The sequence below is a fragment of the Pundamilia nyererei genome, unplaced genomic scaffold (genome assembly GCF_000239375.1).
Source record: "Pundamilia nyererei isolate P.nyererei 1_Seehausen unplaced genomic scaffold, PunNye1.0 scaffold00024, whole genome shotgun sequence".
NCBI classification, from domain to species: Eukaryota; Metazoa; Chordata; class Actinopteri; order Cichliformes; family Cichlidae; genus Pundamilia; species Pundamilia nyererei.
In genome coordinates, this window is record NW_005187425.1 from 2,951,316 (window position 1) to 2,970,020 (window position 18,705).

The 18,705-nt window shown below is 39.4% G+C and overlaps 3 protein-coding genes across 7 annotated transcripts in view; all 3 read right to left on the reverse strand.

Annotated features, from left to right (window-relative positions):
• LOC102198401 (protein FAM13A) overlaps positions 1-1,234 on the reverse strand; it is a 19,992-nt gene extending 18,758 nt beyond the window's left edge. The window contains exons 1-3 of one of the 3 annotated variants that reach the window (XM_013909417.1): positions 1,169-1,234; positions 955-1,065; positions 16-217 (exon numbers count right to left, since the gene is read on the reverse strand). In XM_013909417.1, the coding sequence (XP_013764871.1) occupies positions 16-217; positions 955-984 (232 nt within the window). In that variant the 5' untranslated portion in view covers positions 985-1,065; positions 1,169-1,234. Of the gene's footprint in view, positions 1-15; positions 218-954 lie in introns of all 3 variants that reach the window. The other 2 variants (XM_013909418.1, XM_013909419.1) reach the window with 2 other exon arrangements.
• Positions 1,235-1,603: 369 nt separating this feature from the next.
• Positions 1,604-9,218, reverse strand: LOC102215325 (monocarboxylate transporter 9). 3 transcript variants are annotated; one of them, XM_005727398.2, is made up of 6 exons: positions 8,891-9,218; positions 7,438-7,687; positions 5,527-5,670; positions 4,502-4,597; positions 3,175-4,053; positions 1,604-2,990 (listed from the first exon to the last, which is right to left on the reverse strand). In XM_005727398.2, the coding sequence occupies exons 2-6, from the start codon at positions 7,628-7,630 to the stop codon at positions 2,806-2,808; spliced, it is 1,497 nt and encodes a 498-aa protein (XP_005727455.1). In that variant the 5' UTR covers positions 7,631-7,687; positions 8,891-9,218; the 3' UTR covers positions 1,604-2,805. The 3 variants fall into 3 exon arrangements, with proteins under 3 accessions (XP_005727455.1, XP_005727453.1, XP_005727454.1); XM_005727396.2 differs by lacking the exon at positions 8,891-9,218 and adding an exon at positions 8,426-8,702; XM_005727397.2 differs by lacking the exon at positions 8,891-9,218 and adding an exon at positions 7,810-7,913.
• A 3,397-nt stretch (positions 9,219-12,615) lies between these two features.
• LOC102198670 (coiled-coil domain-containing protein 6) overlaps positions 12,616-18,705 on the reverse strand; it is an 18,106-nt gene continuing 12,016 nt past the window's right edge. Inside the window, exons 8-9 of the mRNA XM_005727515.2 lie at positions 17,603-17,724; positions 12,616-14,187 (exon numbers count right to left, since the gene is read on the reverse strand). Of these exons, the coding sequence (XP_005727572.1) occupies positions 13,981-14,187; positions 17,603-17,724 (329 nt within the window). The 3' untranslated portion in view covers positions 12,616-13,980. The remainder of the gene's footprint in view (positions 14,188-17,602; positions 17,725-18,705) is intronic.

Consider the following 18,705-nt stretch of genomic DNA (forward strand, 5'->3'; position numbering starts at 1 on the left):
GGGTAGAGCAATTACCATTCCTATCCAAGTAATCCACCATGTCTCTTAACACAAGGGGTATTCCACAGACCATCTGCCCTTCCTCTCTCAGTGTTTCCAAAGCAACACCAAACACACACCTGGGTGCCTCTTCAGGCTCCGTAACCAGGGTGGGAATGAAGGGCTCTGGACTGATCTTGGCGCTGGGCCTCACAATTCTCACTGAAGACACGTCGCTCTGCATGACAAGAGGAGGCACAATGCAGCTGACTCAGTCAAAGTTTTTTATTATAGTCAATAACCACAGTTGGGGGTTTTCTCTCTGTATTTTCTTTTCTCTTTTGACCCTTTAAAACCTGAACCATGAAATAACTACCCGAATCTTTAATTTTTTGATAATGGTGTGTTTGTTGACCCTTTAGACAAAATATATAAAAATATATCAAATTTTAATCTGCATTTATATATATATAGATATATGAGTTTTAATTTGTATCACATTTTATCACATTTGCTACATAAGCCATATTTTTGCAATTTAGTCATTAAAAATGTGTCATGCAATTTATATCATTTTTTGAAGATTAAAAAAAAAAAACTCACAAAAACATATGTATCAAATCCGACACGCTGGGCTTTAAAGGGTTAAGAGTAGCCAGGTCCTGCGGACATCCTGAAAACTTCCCCATCTCTGCTTCATTACCTGTGAGTTGTTTGACTAGGTTGCGAAAACGCTAGCTGTTTAGCATTAAAACTGCACACTCTCTCGGGAGAAAATGCCATTTTTCCTCGATATAACGAGACCTCCAGGAATAAACGTTAACTTAGATATATCGGTTAACATTAACTAAATGTTTCCAGGTTATAAGAAGTTTTGTGTGGAGGTACATATATTGAACTTCGAGTGTTTCTCGGACTAACAACGAACATGTCGAGAATACCGAAAAGTGAAATAAGACCTCAGGCGAAACTTACACAGAGCGATAATGAAGCACTGGCTCCCATTTTCAGCTCAGCGAACCGGGGCAGTTCTCCTTTTTTGAAATGTAGACAGGTTTTTCCCTCCTCGACATGATGATCCGCTCTCTGAAAGTACGAAGACTAATTACTGCCATGGCCGTCACATCCCAGTGTGCGAGGTGTACAACGGATGGGGAATGCTGTTGTTAAAATTGAGTAGTTAGCGTACTTCTTCTCACCGTTACGTTAGCTCCCCCCTGGAAAATATTGTTTAGGTTGCTAGTCACGTGACACAAGTGTAACCATGGTGACGTGTGGTAAGGAGAAGTCGAGCCCTTCAGGACCAGGATGCTGTAGCTTACTTTACTATAGGTTAGATGCTCGGTGTCGGAATTGTATCCCAAATTGCCACCAGATCATTTTATTTGTAGAGGAGCTTAAGTGGAAAAATATATATCAAGATGTTTTATTATGTTATTATTTATTTTTACCTTAAGTGTTCCAGGCAAATGCAGAAAAACATGACCAAGGACATGTTTACTTTGTACTAGGGATTAAAGTTATTTCGACAAAAATGTAAAGACTCAATACCATTAATCTGAATTTTTTTATTGACACTTTTAAATTAAAAATTCTGTTTAAATGAACAGAAATAAAGACATAAACAAACAACATAAATAGTATAATAATGGAATAAAAAAATAATAATAATAGTGGCCAAATCTTACAGTCTCATCCATATAAACAGGACCTAACCCATGCTCTATGAGTACCCTCTACAAATATAAAAAGCAAATTAAGCAAACCCTAGTCCCAACTTACTGTTAAGAAACATCAAGGGTATTTGTAGTGATCTATTCACCAACATTCAAGTGACCAAAAAAAGCCTATTGCAATGTATTCATTACAATTATGATGACATCAAATTAAGCAAAAACATTTTTACAGCTCTATGGCTGATTTGTGCATATAAATGGCACACGCACAAAGGACAAACCTGCTGTATTACAAAAAAACAAGGTCAAATAATACAAACACACAACCTGTGTTCATGTACAAACATGCCTGTGTGAACACTGACAGACAGAATGTACACATAAACATAGACAGACAAAACATGAAAATGAAAAGGACCAGCCTGGTCAGGCGAATATGCCAGCAGAGTTCATAATAATCACACCAGAAAGAGAATCAACATGCTGCTATTGTTGGAAAAACAATGGGATCTCCTTCTTGTGCTTACATATTTTTGAATCAGAATGACTTCGTCTACTTCTGTCTGATTCAGAAAAAAAGAGGTACGTGTATAAATTAAGTGAATGCACTTTAAAAATCATGTAAAACAAAGGCTTTATCATTGTTCCAACAGGCATTATGTGTTGACAGGTATTGACTATTACGGATGCTTTGGTAAGATATAACAGTATTATAGTTAAGTAATCATGAAAAAAAAAAGTTATATATGTTTGTCATCACGCTAAAATAACACAGAACAAATTTACAAAGATTTGTTTTACCAGCGTTATGAATGGCACCTTGTCTTTATTTTTCAGACTAACAATAAAGTGAGTATCAGTGTTTCAAATTTGAACAATGTTGTTCAGTTTACCTCGTAAAATGAGGCAGTAATAAAAGTCGACACAGGCATCAGAATCAAATCTTCAAAAGAGATCTGCAGTGTGTGATTTAACCTGAGAAACTGGGCCAAGCACAGAGAAATGGCCTCTATTTAATAATTTTGGTGTATTAATATCTGGCACCAGAAATAAGTGGGTGACCCCTGTACAGTCAAAACAAAAATATTCTTCTAGGAGTTCAAAGAAAGTTGCTGAATAATATCTGAAATCTTGTGAAAGGTGTTCAGACTCAGGCTACTGAAGCAACTTTGTCACAGCTGCTGCTATAAAGGACCTCCGGTTTGTCATTCTCGGGGTGCTTCCCGTTACAGCAGGGAAGGGTGAGCAGAGTGAGAAGGAATGCTCCCAGCAACACAAAGCTCCCACTAAAGTAGAACGCCAGGTCATATGACTGTGTCCAGTCAAAGAACCACCCTAGAAAGTGATGAGAAAAACAGAAACTGTGAGCAGAGAGGGATTCCTTGCAGACACAGCAGTGAGTCATTTCCTGAAGTTAACAGGCCTTTTGCAATTCCCTGTAAGATTTTGATTTTTGAAACGTCTCTAAAAGCTACACCAGGTTTTTATATTAGCACAAAATAGAATAATTACAACTTACCTACAACAGGGGGCCCAAGTATGATCCCAAATCCTCCAAAGAACATGACGATGCCGTGGGCTTGTGTCAGCTTTTCCAAGCCAACAATTCTAGTGGTAATGTAGGAGGTGAGAGACCAGTTTCCATTGGCGAAACCCACAATGGCAGACAGGATCTGCAGTCCTACATAACTGTTAGTGAGAGGAATAATGAGCAGTGCCACACCTCCTGCAAACATGGTGAAGGCATAGAGATAGATGCTGTTGATCCACCTGATGTCCACCAGGATACCTAGCCCTAGTTTACCTACGCAAGCTGCAATGGCCCCTATTGATACCAAAGGAATTAGACTAACTTCTTCAATGAGTCCTTGACTCTGTGCCACATCCTCAATGAAGAGCGCAGGTGGGAATGCACCTAAACTAAACATGAAGACACCGATACAGAAAGCCACCATCACTTGGTCCTGCAGGATCTCAGACATGGAGTGGATGTACTTAGAGTAAGCCTGCCGTTTCTCTTTGATGACCTTTATGATATCAAACCCAGAAAAGAAGCTGCCTTTTTTCTTCATAGTCTGAATGGCCAAGTCCTTGGCATCAATGGTAATGAGCAATTCCTTCACACCCAGTGTTTTCTCTGGAGTAGCTGTAGTAGAACCTGCAGTCATCTTCAGGTCTCCCAATTGGGGCTTTTCAAAAATCTGCTCTTCTGTGTTGCGCTCGAGGGCGGCCTTCTGTTTGAGGTAGTACCCAGGCATATTGAGGGGCCTCATGAAGCCAGCACAAGCCATGAGGTTTAGTGCTAAAGCTCCAATGATAAGGAGGCAACCATGCAAGCCATACAACATGATGAGCTCATTCTGAGCAGTGGCGTAGATGAATGCTCCAACGCTTGTGCCTGGGTGAGAAAAGGAGAAATGGAATGAGTAATACAATAACACATCAATCGATACAACTTAAAGCCATTGCGCCTTATCATCCACTAACTTTAAAGTGTAACTGACAACCAGAACGACGGCTCTGTGTTGAGATGGCTCTGTAGTTCTAAATCATTGCTAGACTCACTTTAAAAATAAGACTTGGATGTTACTAATAATCTTTAAAATGTAACTATGTCAAGTAGTTTCACAACATTTTGTTCAACTATTTACCAGTTTCGACTGCCAAACCACATCTGGTTGCTGGTCATCAGTCCTCTTCCCTACCCCACAGACCACTCTGACTTTGCTACTCTACTGATGTTTACCTCAGCTTCCTAAGGTTCCCAGCAGCGCAATCATGAAAGAAGTGAGCTTGGAGACCTGGTTTGCACCCATAGCCCTCAGGTCAGAGGAAGGCAGCAGTACCTGTGGTGACAATGCCAAGGGCGAGGCCGCGTCTCTTGTCAAAATACTGACAGGTGATTGTCAAGGTGGCTGCATAGACCAGACCACAACCCAGGCCTATGGTAAGAGAAAGAAGAAAACGCAAATGTCACGTAAAACATGAAAAATAAACAAGAATGGGGATGCAATGGCACATGAATACGACTGCTTAATGAGTAGAGAACAACTACATTTTAATCACAATTTTTAAAGTATGTTTTGTAGATTTTAGTTAAACAATATTGCTGTAAACTTGAACTCACTGCTTTATACAAGCAGCATGAAGCCTTAAGTTCAGAGGACACTGTGCATCAGATATCCTCAGCAAAACAAAGGATACAGTGAGCAGTAAACTGCTTTTACAGCTACAGTCAGCATTCTAAGGACCACTCTAAAAATAAATGACTGCTTTCAAAGATGCATGGCCTCTGACCTCTAGCGCTGACTCGCTAAAGGAACTATTTAATCCTGCGATGGATACTCAGGATTAAGTATAGCGGGGCTGTCACTTGAGGTGCAATAACAGGTGGTGTTGGGCACAAGTGCATACTGATGAGGCCACAAAGGCAGTAAAAGGTCATACAGGAATGTGGCTAACCTATAATGTTGTTTTTCTGTCAACAAGCAATATCAAACAACTCTTATGTCACACTACTGTATGTCTTGTCCACTAATTCTCAGTGCCAGTGATAATCATTAATACCCAACTGATCATCAGCATTTAATGGTGCGAAACAGTTCAACAAGGCCATGTGCCCCTGTTTGCTCCAAATGATTATATAATGTGTTACAGGATTTTCATATGTTAGAAGAAAACAAGCTTAGTCTACATCAATGATCGAAGAAACATAAAAAACGTTTTGCGCACTGACAAGACTGAACTCCATAGCCGACTGTCTTAACGACGGTCAGGTGAATAAATCTCAGGTGTTCTTGAAGCACTGCCAAGTATAGCATAAAACACAAAAGAGGATGTCATTCAGTGTGATTATAAAGTGTTTCCTTACCGACCACAATCCCATAGGAAAACATAAGGAATTCAACATTTGGAGCAAAGGCACTGAGCATCAGGCCGCCAGCCACCATTACACCACTGAAGATGGTCACAGGGCGAGCGCCAAAGTTGTCCACGCAGGCGCTGCAGATAGGACCTGAAGGAGCAATGGCAGAAAGAGACACAGAGGCAGAAAAAAAGTGATGGTCAGAAATCTCATCTCACTCACAAAGCATGACACTGACACATCACATTAGGTTTAAACTGGCAACCTGCCTGAAGGATTCTCACATCTCTCACAAAGTTCATCACTTAGTTTAGTTCCAGTTTTATTTAATCCCAACCTTATTGCAATTTTACCTGGCTAATATTTAACATGTATTTTTAATCACCTTTTACAAATAGAGCAACAAACTGTATATACTATACTGAGAGCAATTCTGAAATTTAGTACACAGTGATTTTTTTTCACTCTGCCATACCCATTCAGACTGCTTTACTTATGTACAATTTGCTGATTGCTTCTCTAAGCAGGAGGAAGACTTGGCCATTGTACAGCAGAAACTGCAGTGCTGAAACAGGCTGACGGCTGGGACATGTGTCCAGAGATTGGCCACCCTTTGGGGTAGATCCAGGCATGATTTTTACCTCATTCCTTAGAAAAAGACAGCAAGAAGCAAGGCTGGAAGATAAGCTTTGGTTTATACAACAATGTCAACCAAGGCCTATATCACTAATTCTTTTGCTTAACTGCTGTGGAGCATACTTTGTACTCTATATATGATATCTTTCAGAAATGACTGAAAGGCTAAGGAGGATGAATATATTTTGTATTCATATTTTACATTCATACTCCAGTGGCCATGGTCGTTTACTTTCAGGCACCTTTGCTTCTCTCTTTTTATATGTGGGTTCAATAAAGCTTATATATATATATATATATAGTATCTGTATTTTCGCCTCAACTTATCTTTGTTTTCCTTTGTCTTTGGTCAGATTAAGAAGCAAGTGATCCCATTCCATTACATCACATCAAATCTGCTCCAAGTAAAAGTAAAATGTTACTTTTTTAGTTTCCTGTTTTATTGTGAAAGTCTGTGTCTTATGCCAGTGTATTCAGTTTGCGTTTCCCCTCTCGTCTTGTCAATCACGATCAGCTGTGCCTCCCTCCTGTGTGTAGTTTCCTCGTTCCCTTCTGTGTATTTATAGTGTGTGTTCACTCATGTCCGTTGCTAGTCCGTCTGTGTTTCTTCCCTGCTTTTCTCCAGAGTCGTCGGTTCAGGTTCGTTTTGTTAGCCAGTCCCAGTTTAGGTCACCTTTAGGTTTTATTTTGTTCGCCGTGTTTCTGTTTGTGCCTCCACTGTATGTTAATAAAGCTTGCCACATCTAAGCCAATGCCAGCGTCTGGGTCCTCCCTCACACTCACCACACGTCTGCCCCCCGCAGCCGTGACAACTGGCTTAATCCTTCAAATAAATAAGTTTTTATATTTAAAAACTGGCACATCCAATATACCCCATTCTTACTTTAGTTCAATTGCCCCTTTACATATAAGTCAGCCTTCAGACTTTGAGCAGGTGTTATGTCTCATTTGTTATCAGGGACATCTTATGGTACATAACTGGGAAGGAAATTGTAGGAAGACAGGTATAAAGGTGAGGATTTAGTGCTTTACATTTACCACAAATCACATATGATATCTTAACCTCTCTAACTCAGAGAGGTTAAGATACTGTTAACAGCAAGTAAAAATATCCAAATGTTATGGTAACATCAATTTACTGCTTACCAATAAATCATCAGATAATGAAAATCAACCTCGGACTGAGAAATCTCTGCTAATGAGTTTACTTCTTCTACCCCAATATGAAGTATATTAAAGTATACTGAAGTATAGTATGCCATTACAATGTGTGTTACTCACTGGCTATTAGTCCCACTCCAGAAACAAGGGAGCCCACCCAGGCAGTCAAGCCCTTGCCTTGCTGGTATGTATGGAGCCACTCAGGGTAGAGTACACCCACAGACTGGGGTGATCCATAAGCAAGGAACTGGGCCATGAAGGAAGCCGCAACAATCGCCCATCCCCAGCCTCCATCGAGCACTTTTGAAGCCATGATGCTGATGTTATTGCTGCGCTCTGGGATCTGTTATGGCTTCTGGAGGTGGTGTTCCTGGTAAGAACATAGAAACAAACAATACAATTACATTTTTACAGCAAAATTGAAACAAAAAAAAAAAAGAGTGCTCATCCCTGGATGATATTTTTTAGACCTGACCTACAAAAACCACTTACTTCAAGCCTTAATCTGGGGAAGGCTGTTGCGGCACCTGGCCTGGCCAAACAGGGAGGCCACCTGTGTCAGGTCTAAAACACAGACTGACTGCAACTTACTCAGAGTCTACTGGCCCTTTTGAGCCTTTCTCTTTAACCACACCTCGAAGGAGGAGAAAGTTAAAAAAAAAAAAAAGAAAGAAAGAAAAAAGCATTTCACCTTCAACCTTCACTTCAACTCAGCTCAAATGGCTATAGAAGAGGTTTCTCTTCTGTTCTTACCCAAGATTTTAAGACCGCTGATCATAACTACCGCACTTTATTTTTGCGTCACTAAGGGGAAAGTTAGTGCGAAGCTTCAGATATGTCAGATCTGTATGTTTACAAAGCATGTATTTACATGTTTACAGTAAATACAATTCAGCCAAAGAAGGCATCTTTAATATAAATGTAAAGCAAATAGGAACCAAAAAAGCTGCTTACAGTTTATGGATATAGCCATACGCTAACACTGCCATTGACCAACACTTGTGAAAATAAAAAAAGTGACGACGTTTTTTAGCCATATATCTTTGATTCACTGCAAAAAGACACGCGTTTTTTAATGTTGTTAAAAAACAATACATGCGGCACTCACCTCAGCATATACAAATACAGCTGCAGGCGCCTGCCTAACTGCGCGCTCTGCGGGAACGTTCCATGTTAGGATGTTTTCCTTGTTAAAAAAAAAAAATAAAACACCTCGTATCGCTACAAAGCAAATAAAAATGAAGGCATCGCACACTCTTTCTGTTTTTTGAGCTGGACTATAGGGGTTCCTTCACCAGAAAACGCACTGCATCAACAGTGTTTCATTGTGCATCCTGCTTTGCAGCCGGCGACCAAACCGGTTCAAAGCTGTTCTTGCTGGTCCAGCGGCAGCTTGAACGCATCTACAACAGAAAAAGCGCTGCTTTCGCTTGCGCGCCTGGAGCGCAGAAGACAGACAGAACGGCTCTTAGCGATGCGGCGGATGTGGTTTGTGGTTCAGACGTGTATGTTTTTCTCCTGCTTCGTGTAAAACAAGCAAGTATTCAAAATGCACATGCACAAAGCTGTTTACCTGGAAGCTCTCCGGGTCATAGGGGACAAATGAAGGATCTGTTTTTGTAAAGCTGGTCTTTGAAGCAATGAGAAAGCGTAATAATGACGATAACTAACGGTAGCTATAAAATAACAATATAAACACGTAGAAAGAAATATACTGCTTTCATCTGAGTCTGACTGATCAAGCTGAAAGTTTGGGGTTCTTGTACTAACAAATCGGTCTGAGAGTATGGTTTCTTTCCCTCTGGTGTCATCATTAATATTTCCATCAGTCCAGTCCGAACCGGTTGCATCAGCAGGACGCGAGTGGAGTCATCTTCCCGGTGAGCGCAGGTTAAAGCAATGCATGTACAAAACTTGAGCCAAATCATAATCTGTCACCACATCGCTGGAAATAACTGGAGTCTGTTTAAAATCATAACGAATACGAGTAAAAACGAGCTGCATCATAGAGAGCTACCATGCAGGTAACATGGTATCCGAGGGTATCCAACACACTAAAGAGAATCTCTTTATTAGGTTTAAATGAAGCCGGAGAAAAACATGCATGTGTGAACCACAAACCACTCATATGCATGAGATTGTAGTGCTAGTGATTTTGTTTATGGTAATCAAGGGAACAACGAATATTAGCATCCCCCACTGATTTATAAAGCGAAGGCATACAATATCAGAGTTTGGGATTTACTTGAAAAAAAAAGTGTGTTTATAAAAAAATAAAAAATAAGAGCTTATATAGGCTTTATCCCCTAAATCTTGTTCTATCCCCAAAACAAAAGAAAACAACAACAACAACAACCAGACATTTTTTTAAACATAGGGTGTCTCAGGAAATTTTGACTTTTAATTTAATCCATACATTACATACATACATAGAAGGACAGCAGGGAGATTAATTGCTATAATCATTCTTTTGTAGCATCATAAAGTTATATCATCCATGTTGTTTGTCCCCATTCTTAACCTCAGGTCAGTAACATTGTGAAACCAAGTCACCAATGAATAGTGGGCGTGATGGTGGGAAGAAGAGTAGAATGGGAGAGGAGAGGAAGAAAGGAGAGGTAAAACAGGTTTGCACAATGAATGAACTCAAAATTCTTGAGGATCTTTGATGCTTTTCCCAGAGCTGAGGTCTGCTGCCAAAAGGGGTCTTACTGAAAAGATTTAGGCTCCATAATCCCCTTCTGCCTGAAAAACTAAGTGGAAAAAAGAAAAAGGGAGACAGAATTAATTGTACTTTACAGTCACATTACACTGACATGTTGCTCCAAACCAGTTTCAGCTAGATGTAGTGCATGTCACAGACAGAGCTAGGAATTTGAGGTTGTTTGGGGAGTGGATTACAGAGTGGCTATGACACACTTTGAGCACTACTGACTGAAACTAGAATTGATGTTGATGCATTCAAACATTCCCAGGTTCCATATATGGACTATTAATTCCACTGGGTTAAAATCCATCTAAGATCCACCGATCTTAAATTTTAAGCTTTATGTTTTGCAAACTTCAAATAGCAGTAAAGTAAGTTTGGTTTTCAATACTTGTTTGATGCAGCAGTAATAATGAGAGTGAAATTTGCATAAATCTTCACATGATTGTTATATGCTTGAAGCTTTGCAAACATGTTTAATCTTGCAACTTCATGTACAACATCAAAGATAACAGTTCAGCCAACCTGAGATCACAGAGCATATAAATTCATTTGTAAAAACTACTAGAGAAAATCACCTGCGTCTACGCCCAGGTGTTTAGTAATTCCTCAGTTTGGAGGTTGACCTGAATAATTACAGGCCTATTTTCCTCGTCTGTAATCCAAGGTATTTCACACTGCGGATCATTATGTTTGATAAGCTCCATGTGTGTTTTGACTTATAACTTGCTGTTAGACCTTAAATGCCTCGACTAGCATTGCAAAATCAATGCTAAGCCTAAAATAAACAGTTGTGCCTTTTGCGATCCCTAATTGTTGCTCCACACGGTAAAATAACATTTCTTCACCAACTAAATTTGAGACACATGCCATGTAAGGTTTGAAATTAGGATTAAACACAATTTCAGCTGCTTTTTAAAAAAAAAATCATTTTATACTTCAGCTGTCACTCCAGACATAAAAAATTATTAACACTGAGATCTGTGAATTAACCCCAAACACTGTGTGTGGGCTTGAGCAATCATTTTGTTCTTTACAATGTCTTGTAATGTATATCCCATATTCAAATATAAAGAAATGTATTTTGAAAATAGTCTCATTGAGACATTATGCTCACATTACTCACCCAAAGCTCATTTAGTATACTCGCACGTTCCCGTGAGATTTACGTGTGCTGACTTTAGTTTAATAGCTTGTCTTTTTATCTAACACTTTTATGACACCTGAGATTCAGTGGCCCGCTGTGCCTTTCCGTAAGAGGCTTGGCAGGTGTAAGCACACAGCGCCACCCCGCAGTCTGGATAAATCTTGGGTGGTTTGGCCATCCTAGCTCCATAAAGCTGCAGAGGTTAAAGGCCACTTTAACACCCAGCATTGCCACCCTGAGCTTCCAGTACGGATTCATGCTTGGATTAGTTCAGGTTGCTGGCTTTAGCAGTAAGTGAGAACACCGCACCACAGTAGAAAAACACAGGATCCACTTTAGTTGTGCCAGAACTCTCAGCAAGCCTTCAAATAAAGATATACTTATGTCACTCTTAGGATGAGATGTGTATTTTGATTATGGTGAGATTAAGCTGAGTGTATGTGCGAACAGGAACAGTTACATGCGGAGACCTAATGGAAGTCTAATGTGTTTTGCAGGCTGTCATCCTCGTCCTGTTCTCTTCCCACGCCAGGTTATTGCACCCACATTACAAAGGTTTACCGTGTTAAATGATCCTGGAATGACTGATTTATGGAAACCACTCCTCCAGTCTCCATCCAGTTGAAACCGGTTAGAACCATGTGTAGTAGGAAATGAAAATCAGACACTGGCGCAGTGGAGTGTCAGCAGATCTATACAAGAGGACATCACATGATGTGGTTGTTGCAACAGATTAACATCTTAGGATAAAAGATCTTTATTTCAATTTGTAGTTAGCAGCATGGCTGGCCACGCAAATTGCTGATCTACCAACCATTTTATTAATATCAGACTGAAATAGCAGTTAAAATTTGAACATATTTAACAGGTAGATTTAGAAGTTCATTTTTTATCAATTTGATATCATGTTCACAAGTTCAGTCCTCTAAAGATCACTATAAATAATCCCGATAAGCACAGAGTTTAAGAGCATCATATCAGAGGGAGTGTCGTTTTAGCAGAATAGCAAAGTTGTCAGAGGACCACAGCAGTCTTTAGGATTTATTATTCTGCCGTTAAACATAAATAGCCATGTTTATCCACGCATTTCTCTGGGGACATTTCAAGAGTCACCCTCATGGTGACACACTTTAGAGGAAGTTGGGGAATCACCAGTCATTATATCCTCTAGGAACTATAAGTGTACCGTAAATCCACTGTGGGAGACTGAGTAAGTGGCAGCTGACCTGCTGGTGTCTGTAGAGGGGGGAAAAAATGTCAGCCTTTGCAAACTTTTACAGCAATCCATCATATTCACTGAGCCATTTTTGGTAAGACATTAACCCTTAGCAGTCTTACCTGTGTTGAAGTGTACCTACCTGTGCTCATAAACGCATACTGCCCTATAATGTTAAATGGTGAATATAAAAAAAATATATAAAAATGTTTCTACTGTTCCAGGTTGTGAGCTTTGTTGGTGCAGTTTATTTAAGGCACAAACATTTTCCATCAACTACTTCAGAGATTTGTCAGACTCTCATAACTACCACAGTGAAACATTCCAGTGAAGTTAAATACACAAAAAGATGATGCATTTTTGAGCCTGTTGAAATGTTTTGTTAAATTAAGCAAGTGCATCAAATCGCAGGTGTGAAAGTGAAAAAGAAAAGAAAAAGAAAAAAAGATTGTCTTCCAGGTTTGCTTATCAGTTTTACACCCACAGTTATTACATTACAACTGAGTATCAAACGATATTCATAAAATTCACAATTAAAACAGAAGTTGTCATCTCAAGAGCTTTAATCATACATAGAAATTTAGTTCAACAGTACCATTCATTTAGAATGTTTTCGCAGTATGTATATTTAGTGTAAAGAGCATTGTTTTTTTTTCTGATGGGAATATCCATAAGGATGACAGAAGCTTTCAGAAATACACCAGAGAGAGAAGATCAGAGAAGAGACTGAGTACATGACTAAGTTGTAACACCTCAGATTATATTTTCAAACACCTCAAAAGGCGACATTTATCTGTGGTTTATGTGTCCATCCTCGTTGATGCTTTTTTTCCTTTTCATTTTAACATAGGAGCAGCAGATCTTTGAATGCTTACACAAAACTAAAATACCTGTGCTGCAAGCACCGTTTGATCAATGCCCTATTATAATGGAGAGACTCCTAGCACTCTTCTATGACACCGTTTTGTTGACCTAATCAAAGCCACGTTAAACTTGGGGTTGTGGTAAACTGTTTTACACTGCTTTAATGACAGAGGGTGATCTGGAGTGGAGGACATTACTGCAATCAAGTGTCATATTATAGGCATGAAAATAATTGACCACATCCATCTATTTAGCCATCCAACTCTCTAGCCATACATCCATCCATCGATCGATCGAAACATCCAACCTATCGTAAAACATAACCATGAAACATACTGTATGTGCTGTTTGTGCTATCTTAGAAGCGCCACAACAACAATTCCAACCAGCTAAAGTCCCAAGCAAAGAAAAAAAAACATGTACAAGACAAAAGGTGGAACAGATAATTATCCTACAAATCCCAGAAGTGATTATTTTTCAATTATCCATTCCTTTTAAGAGAAGTTAAGTAACGCCACATGAAGATTTGGCAGGCAGATAGCCTCACTGAAGGCGAGTAGCTATCTCGTTTCTTTTCCCTCCAAAACTTTTGAAGCTGCGTCTTTTGTTGAGTTGGTACAGAGTAAGAAACTTCACTTCCAGAGCTGGTAATGATGGAAGCTGCTGCATTAGCATCGTGGCATTCAGTGGGCGCGCTCACGCGCAAAGACAGAGACTGTGTGTGTGGCTTTAAGGCTGGGAGGGAGGCTGCTGCTGCTGCGCTGTTGATGCGTGCTGTGACATGGCTGCCGGGGAGGACATGGATTGGACCATGGGTTGAGCTGGCGGGGGTAGCGGAGGCTGAGCCTGTTGGGCCCCTGAGTGTGTGTTGGGGGAGGGTGGGGGTGTTGGACGTTTGAATTTGTCAGGGCTGGTGCTTCTTCTTGGGGAAGGCCGCTGTTTGACAAAAGGAGAAAGAAACAAATAAACACAGATTGCTTGTAAATCACAACCAGATGACAGAATTCTAAAAATGTCATGCAGAAAATAGAGTTTATGGCAAACAGACATTCGGAGAAATTTTGTTTTATCAATACATTTTTAAAAAGTTTATGCGTTTAATTGTTCCCAGACATAGCCAAGGAGGGTAATTGTGAAAATATCAACTCTTTTTGTGGGACTGTGCTCCCAGAGTTACAAACGACTGCAGGAAAAAGATCATGAACGCCAAGATTACATGTCTCAGTCATGTTTCCCCTACTGAGCTGTTCATCAAGACCTGATAACAGCAATTCTAGCCTGACAAATGGAATAAACGGAAAAAGGTTATCTTTTCGAGGTTCTGATTTCCCAGCCAGTCATTTCCCTAAAAATTCTTATATGGGCTAAATGGAGACAGTGGTTTGTAACATCCACATAGAAGAACAGAAAGTAAATTCATTTAGGTTATGAAACAGGGAGAATGCTAGGAGAGAGGTATAAATGAGATCCAACAATCAGGTGGAAAATTTAATAAAAAAAAAAAAAAAGACGCCCCCTACATACATTTTTAATCCAGGTAATAACTATAACACTGTACCAGCATGGCACAACCCTTCTCAGAGCAGTCTCACTCAGTCTTATGCCTCCCTCCCTGTTCCTCAGAAGGATTTATGTCTAAACCATCCCATTATGCCAAACTTTAATGCCCGTTGCAATAGTCAGACAGTCTAGGGAGACATCTCAGGCATGTTATTCTGAGGACCAGGGTTACGCAAGTAACCCAAAACTATCATTCCTAGCATTTCACTTCTCACTTTGAAATATGGAGGCTCCCATATTGCCAGAAGAGCTTATCTCCAACAATCAAGAGCACTTAAAAAGTTCAAGCGAAGACCAAGAACTGAGTATTACCTGAGCTGCTTTCCAGTTTTTATCCCATTTTGTAAACTGGAAGTTTATAAAACAGGACAAATGTGAAGGGCAGAGCATAAGCCTGCAAGTGCGTGGATTTTCTTGATTGAAACCTACTTCACACCTGAGTAACAGACCCCATGTGGAATTAGCTTGCAGGTCCACTGGAAAACACAGACCCTGACCTGGACAGGATAAACCAAATGCCATCATAATCCAGTGTGAGAGCTGTAGGTTTGTAATAACGTACCCTAGAAAATGAAAAGTTGATCACTTCTCCATAAACTCTTAGTTCTGCATAAATTTGTCAAGCATAAACAGGATGCAACATGTGCTGCTGCTGTTCTTCAGATGAAGAAAAAGCCAGTGGAGAAAATACCATCAATACAATGGGCAAGCATGAACTCTGACATGCCCTGGGGCAAACAGTGCATGAATGACTGAAGATGCCTTTTCTCTTTAAGTGATCCGCATCTACTCCATAATAGCCCAATCTTTGTAATGAGCATGCCTGGACAGCAGATCTGCCCAGATGTGATGTAGTGGTCTGTGTTACTAATTAAGGCCAGTCTGGAAGAAGCATATTTGCAAATAGCCTGGATATTCTTTCTGGGAGCAGGGCAGCCTGGGAATCAACTGGTCCCAGCTGTGAATTTCATCTGGCGCCAGCATGTGGTTCAGTGTCCACCACACCGAACTATGTCTCCACTGTCTGCCAGCAGTTTTCTGTAGTCAAATAAGCTCAGCGTACTGCATCCCAGTCTCTTGATGGTGAGACTGGCAGACTGCGTGTATTAAACGGGGGCTTCGACTGGGAATGTCCAGCCTAAGGTAGGAAGGGCAGACCTGTTGTGTGCCACTGCTCGAGACTACTCTCCCTCACATCTCCTCTTGTGTGAGGTAGAGTATTATGTATCATCATTAGCTTAAGTCCTAAAAATAAACCACACAAACATGCACAATGCTAACTCCATACTTAATACAACAACTGGTACATAGCGTGTGTGTGTGTACGGCAGACAATGTTTACAATCATCGAGGGGATTGTTGATGGCAATTTTGTATCATCATGGTGTTCTCTCGAGGTCAAATATCACTATTGAATCAACAGGGTGGCTGAACTTAATTCGAGTACTTTTTTGTAAACAGACATACAAACCTAACAGTAATCATTCACTTTGTGAGCAGTCTGTCACAATTTACACACCCCAGCTCATTTCCCACTTTAGTTGATAAGGATTATGACATCCGTTTGTTTATGTAACAGCTCTATATACACACATTACTACTATCAGAACAGCGCTGTGTGCACCACACATTATTACCCCAAACCGAATCCACATTTGTTCTTACTTTCACTTTTAAATTATGAAATGATTCTGCTTTAAATAAAACTTCCACAGTATAACTACTATAGCAGTATTATAGTTAATGGTATTTTCATCAAAACCAGCCTTGCCAAGGTAATGTCAGGGGAAACACTGGTGAGATATTTATATATTTTATGACTTTGTGATGCTCTTTTGGATAGGAGGCATAATAGAAACAGGTTCAAACCATGCCCCTGGTGTAAAATATTACTAAACATATCTATATCTTATTAATAAATATAAATAGATAAGTCAGTGTTGTTTTAGTTATCAGTGTGCTGAAGAGATGGAAGCACAGCTAATTGGAACTTAGGACATTTACGAGTTATGCTAAGTAAGTTCTAGTATTGATGCCAACAATACAAACAATGTTTGCAGAAGCCAGTATTCTTTGAGAGTCAAAATCTAGACTCCTCTACTGAGTGAATACTGGTGGACACACACAGTTTTATTCCTCCTACTTATACTCATTTTAAGGACTGTAATATCTGAAAGTCATGACATGGGAGTGTAAACAGGTTAGACCTTTAAATAACCACTGAAAAGTGACAGTTAACGTCATAGTCGTTGTTGCATTAAAGATCCACCATGCTGAAGAGTACTGTATTATCAATAGAGCTAACCTTGACATTAAAAAATATAGACAGGGCAGTAAATTTAACAAAACAACAGGCAGTACATGTCTCCACGTGGGTGTCCTCATTTAAGGTTCATTTAATGGACGCAGCTCACTGATTAAATATAGTTCAAAGATCATGCTGACTCAGAGCAAACTGCTGCTCTTATGAAGTCACAATTAACACAACTTTTAATCATTAAACTTGTTGATCATTTCTATGTACTTGAACTGGAAAACATCTTTATACCCCCCATAAAACTGAAATAATTTTATAATACGAAAGGTTATACACCTATTATTTTTATTGTCAATTGTTTATTCGTTTACAGAGCAACTAGTTTTGAGTTCATTGGTCAGAAATTTTGTTTGATGATTAATTGAGAAACCTGCCGGAAATCTGGTTAAAAAAATAAATAAATATATAAAATAAAACAAAAACGTGTGAATTCTCAATAATTTTCTAAAAGATGATGTGGGTGGTGTCACTTACTGCTACGGCATGAGAGGAGCCTCCGTGGACGTGCAGGGCGGGGGTGTTGTAGTGGGAAATGGCAGCTCTGGACAGTGTAGCTGGAGGAGTGAAGCCAACTGTGTGGCTGCCATATGAGAGACCTGTAAGAAAATGAGACAGCCAGAGGGAGAAAGACATTTTATTAAAAGTTAACATCAATTCTAGACACTTTCATTTTCCTCCTCAATACTCACTCCAAGATTACATCGATATAAGAGGGAAGTTCTTTGTGGCTGGCAGTGTCCTGGCACAGGATGACTGTTTTATCATTGACCAAATATTTACTTTGATATCATACATTATTGTATCATAAACTAGTACGCAGACCAGAAATGAATGTTAATTTTTTTCTGCACTATTTTTAGCATTAGGTCTGTGCCTAAAGAGAGTAAGGGTGACTGAAATATGATGGTGCTCTCCCTTTTATTATACTAACAATTATTATTTTATTCTTCTTCTATTTTTTCCTGTACTTTTTATACTTTTGCAAATGGTCATTTATCCAATAATAATCTTTACTAAATTACCTATAGTGCCAAGATCAGTAAGCTAGGAGCGTATCCACCGGTGTTAAATTTGAGAGCAGATTTTGACTTCATTTCAGTTTTCTGACATTTAGTTTAAGTCTCATTTTAGTCGACAAAACAGGATTGTAGTAGACAAAATCTAAATTTGATTAAGTTTAACAAAATAAAGTGTAGGATGAGAATGTTTGTGTTTTTAGCTGCTCCACATGTTCACTAAGAGTCTTATTTTCATTGACATCAAATGTGAAATGTGTCTATACGTCTTGCTCTTTTCTTTCTCCCAAACATTGACATTTTATCATATTTTCAAAACAAACAAAACCAAAAAAAAGCTGTACTCTTTCCCAGGGCAGGGCAAATGTGCTCGTATGACTTTCTAGACCATTTAGTTCTGCTTGGATCTAGTCTCTCCAGAATATTTTCATTTTCAAGGCTTCAATACATGTCATTATGATTTTAGTCTTTATTTATCATCTTTTTTTCATCAGGGGGAAAAAAACAAAAACGAAAGCTCTGCGGACTTCTAGATAGTATTCAGTGTAAACCCCACATCAT

Excerpts from the sequence above, each read along its gene's own strand:
- LOC102215325 (XM_005727398.2), bottom strand. The coding sequence starts at position 7,630 with ATGGCTTCAAAAGTGCTCGATGGAGGCTGGGGATGGGCGATTGTTGCG. Across the intron at positions 5,671-7,437 it reads TGGAGTGGGACTAATAGCCA|GTCCTATCTGCAGCGCCTGC; the intron begins GTGAGTAACACA and ends TTGCTCCTTCAG. Across the intron at positions 4,054-4,501 it reads CCTTGGCATTGTCACCACAG|GCACAAGCGTTGGAGCATTC; the intron begins GTACTGCTGCCT and ends TTTCTCACCCAG.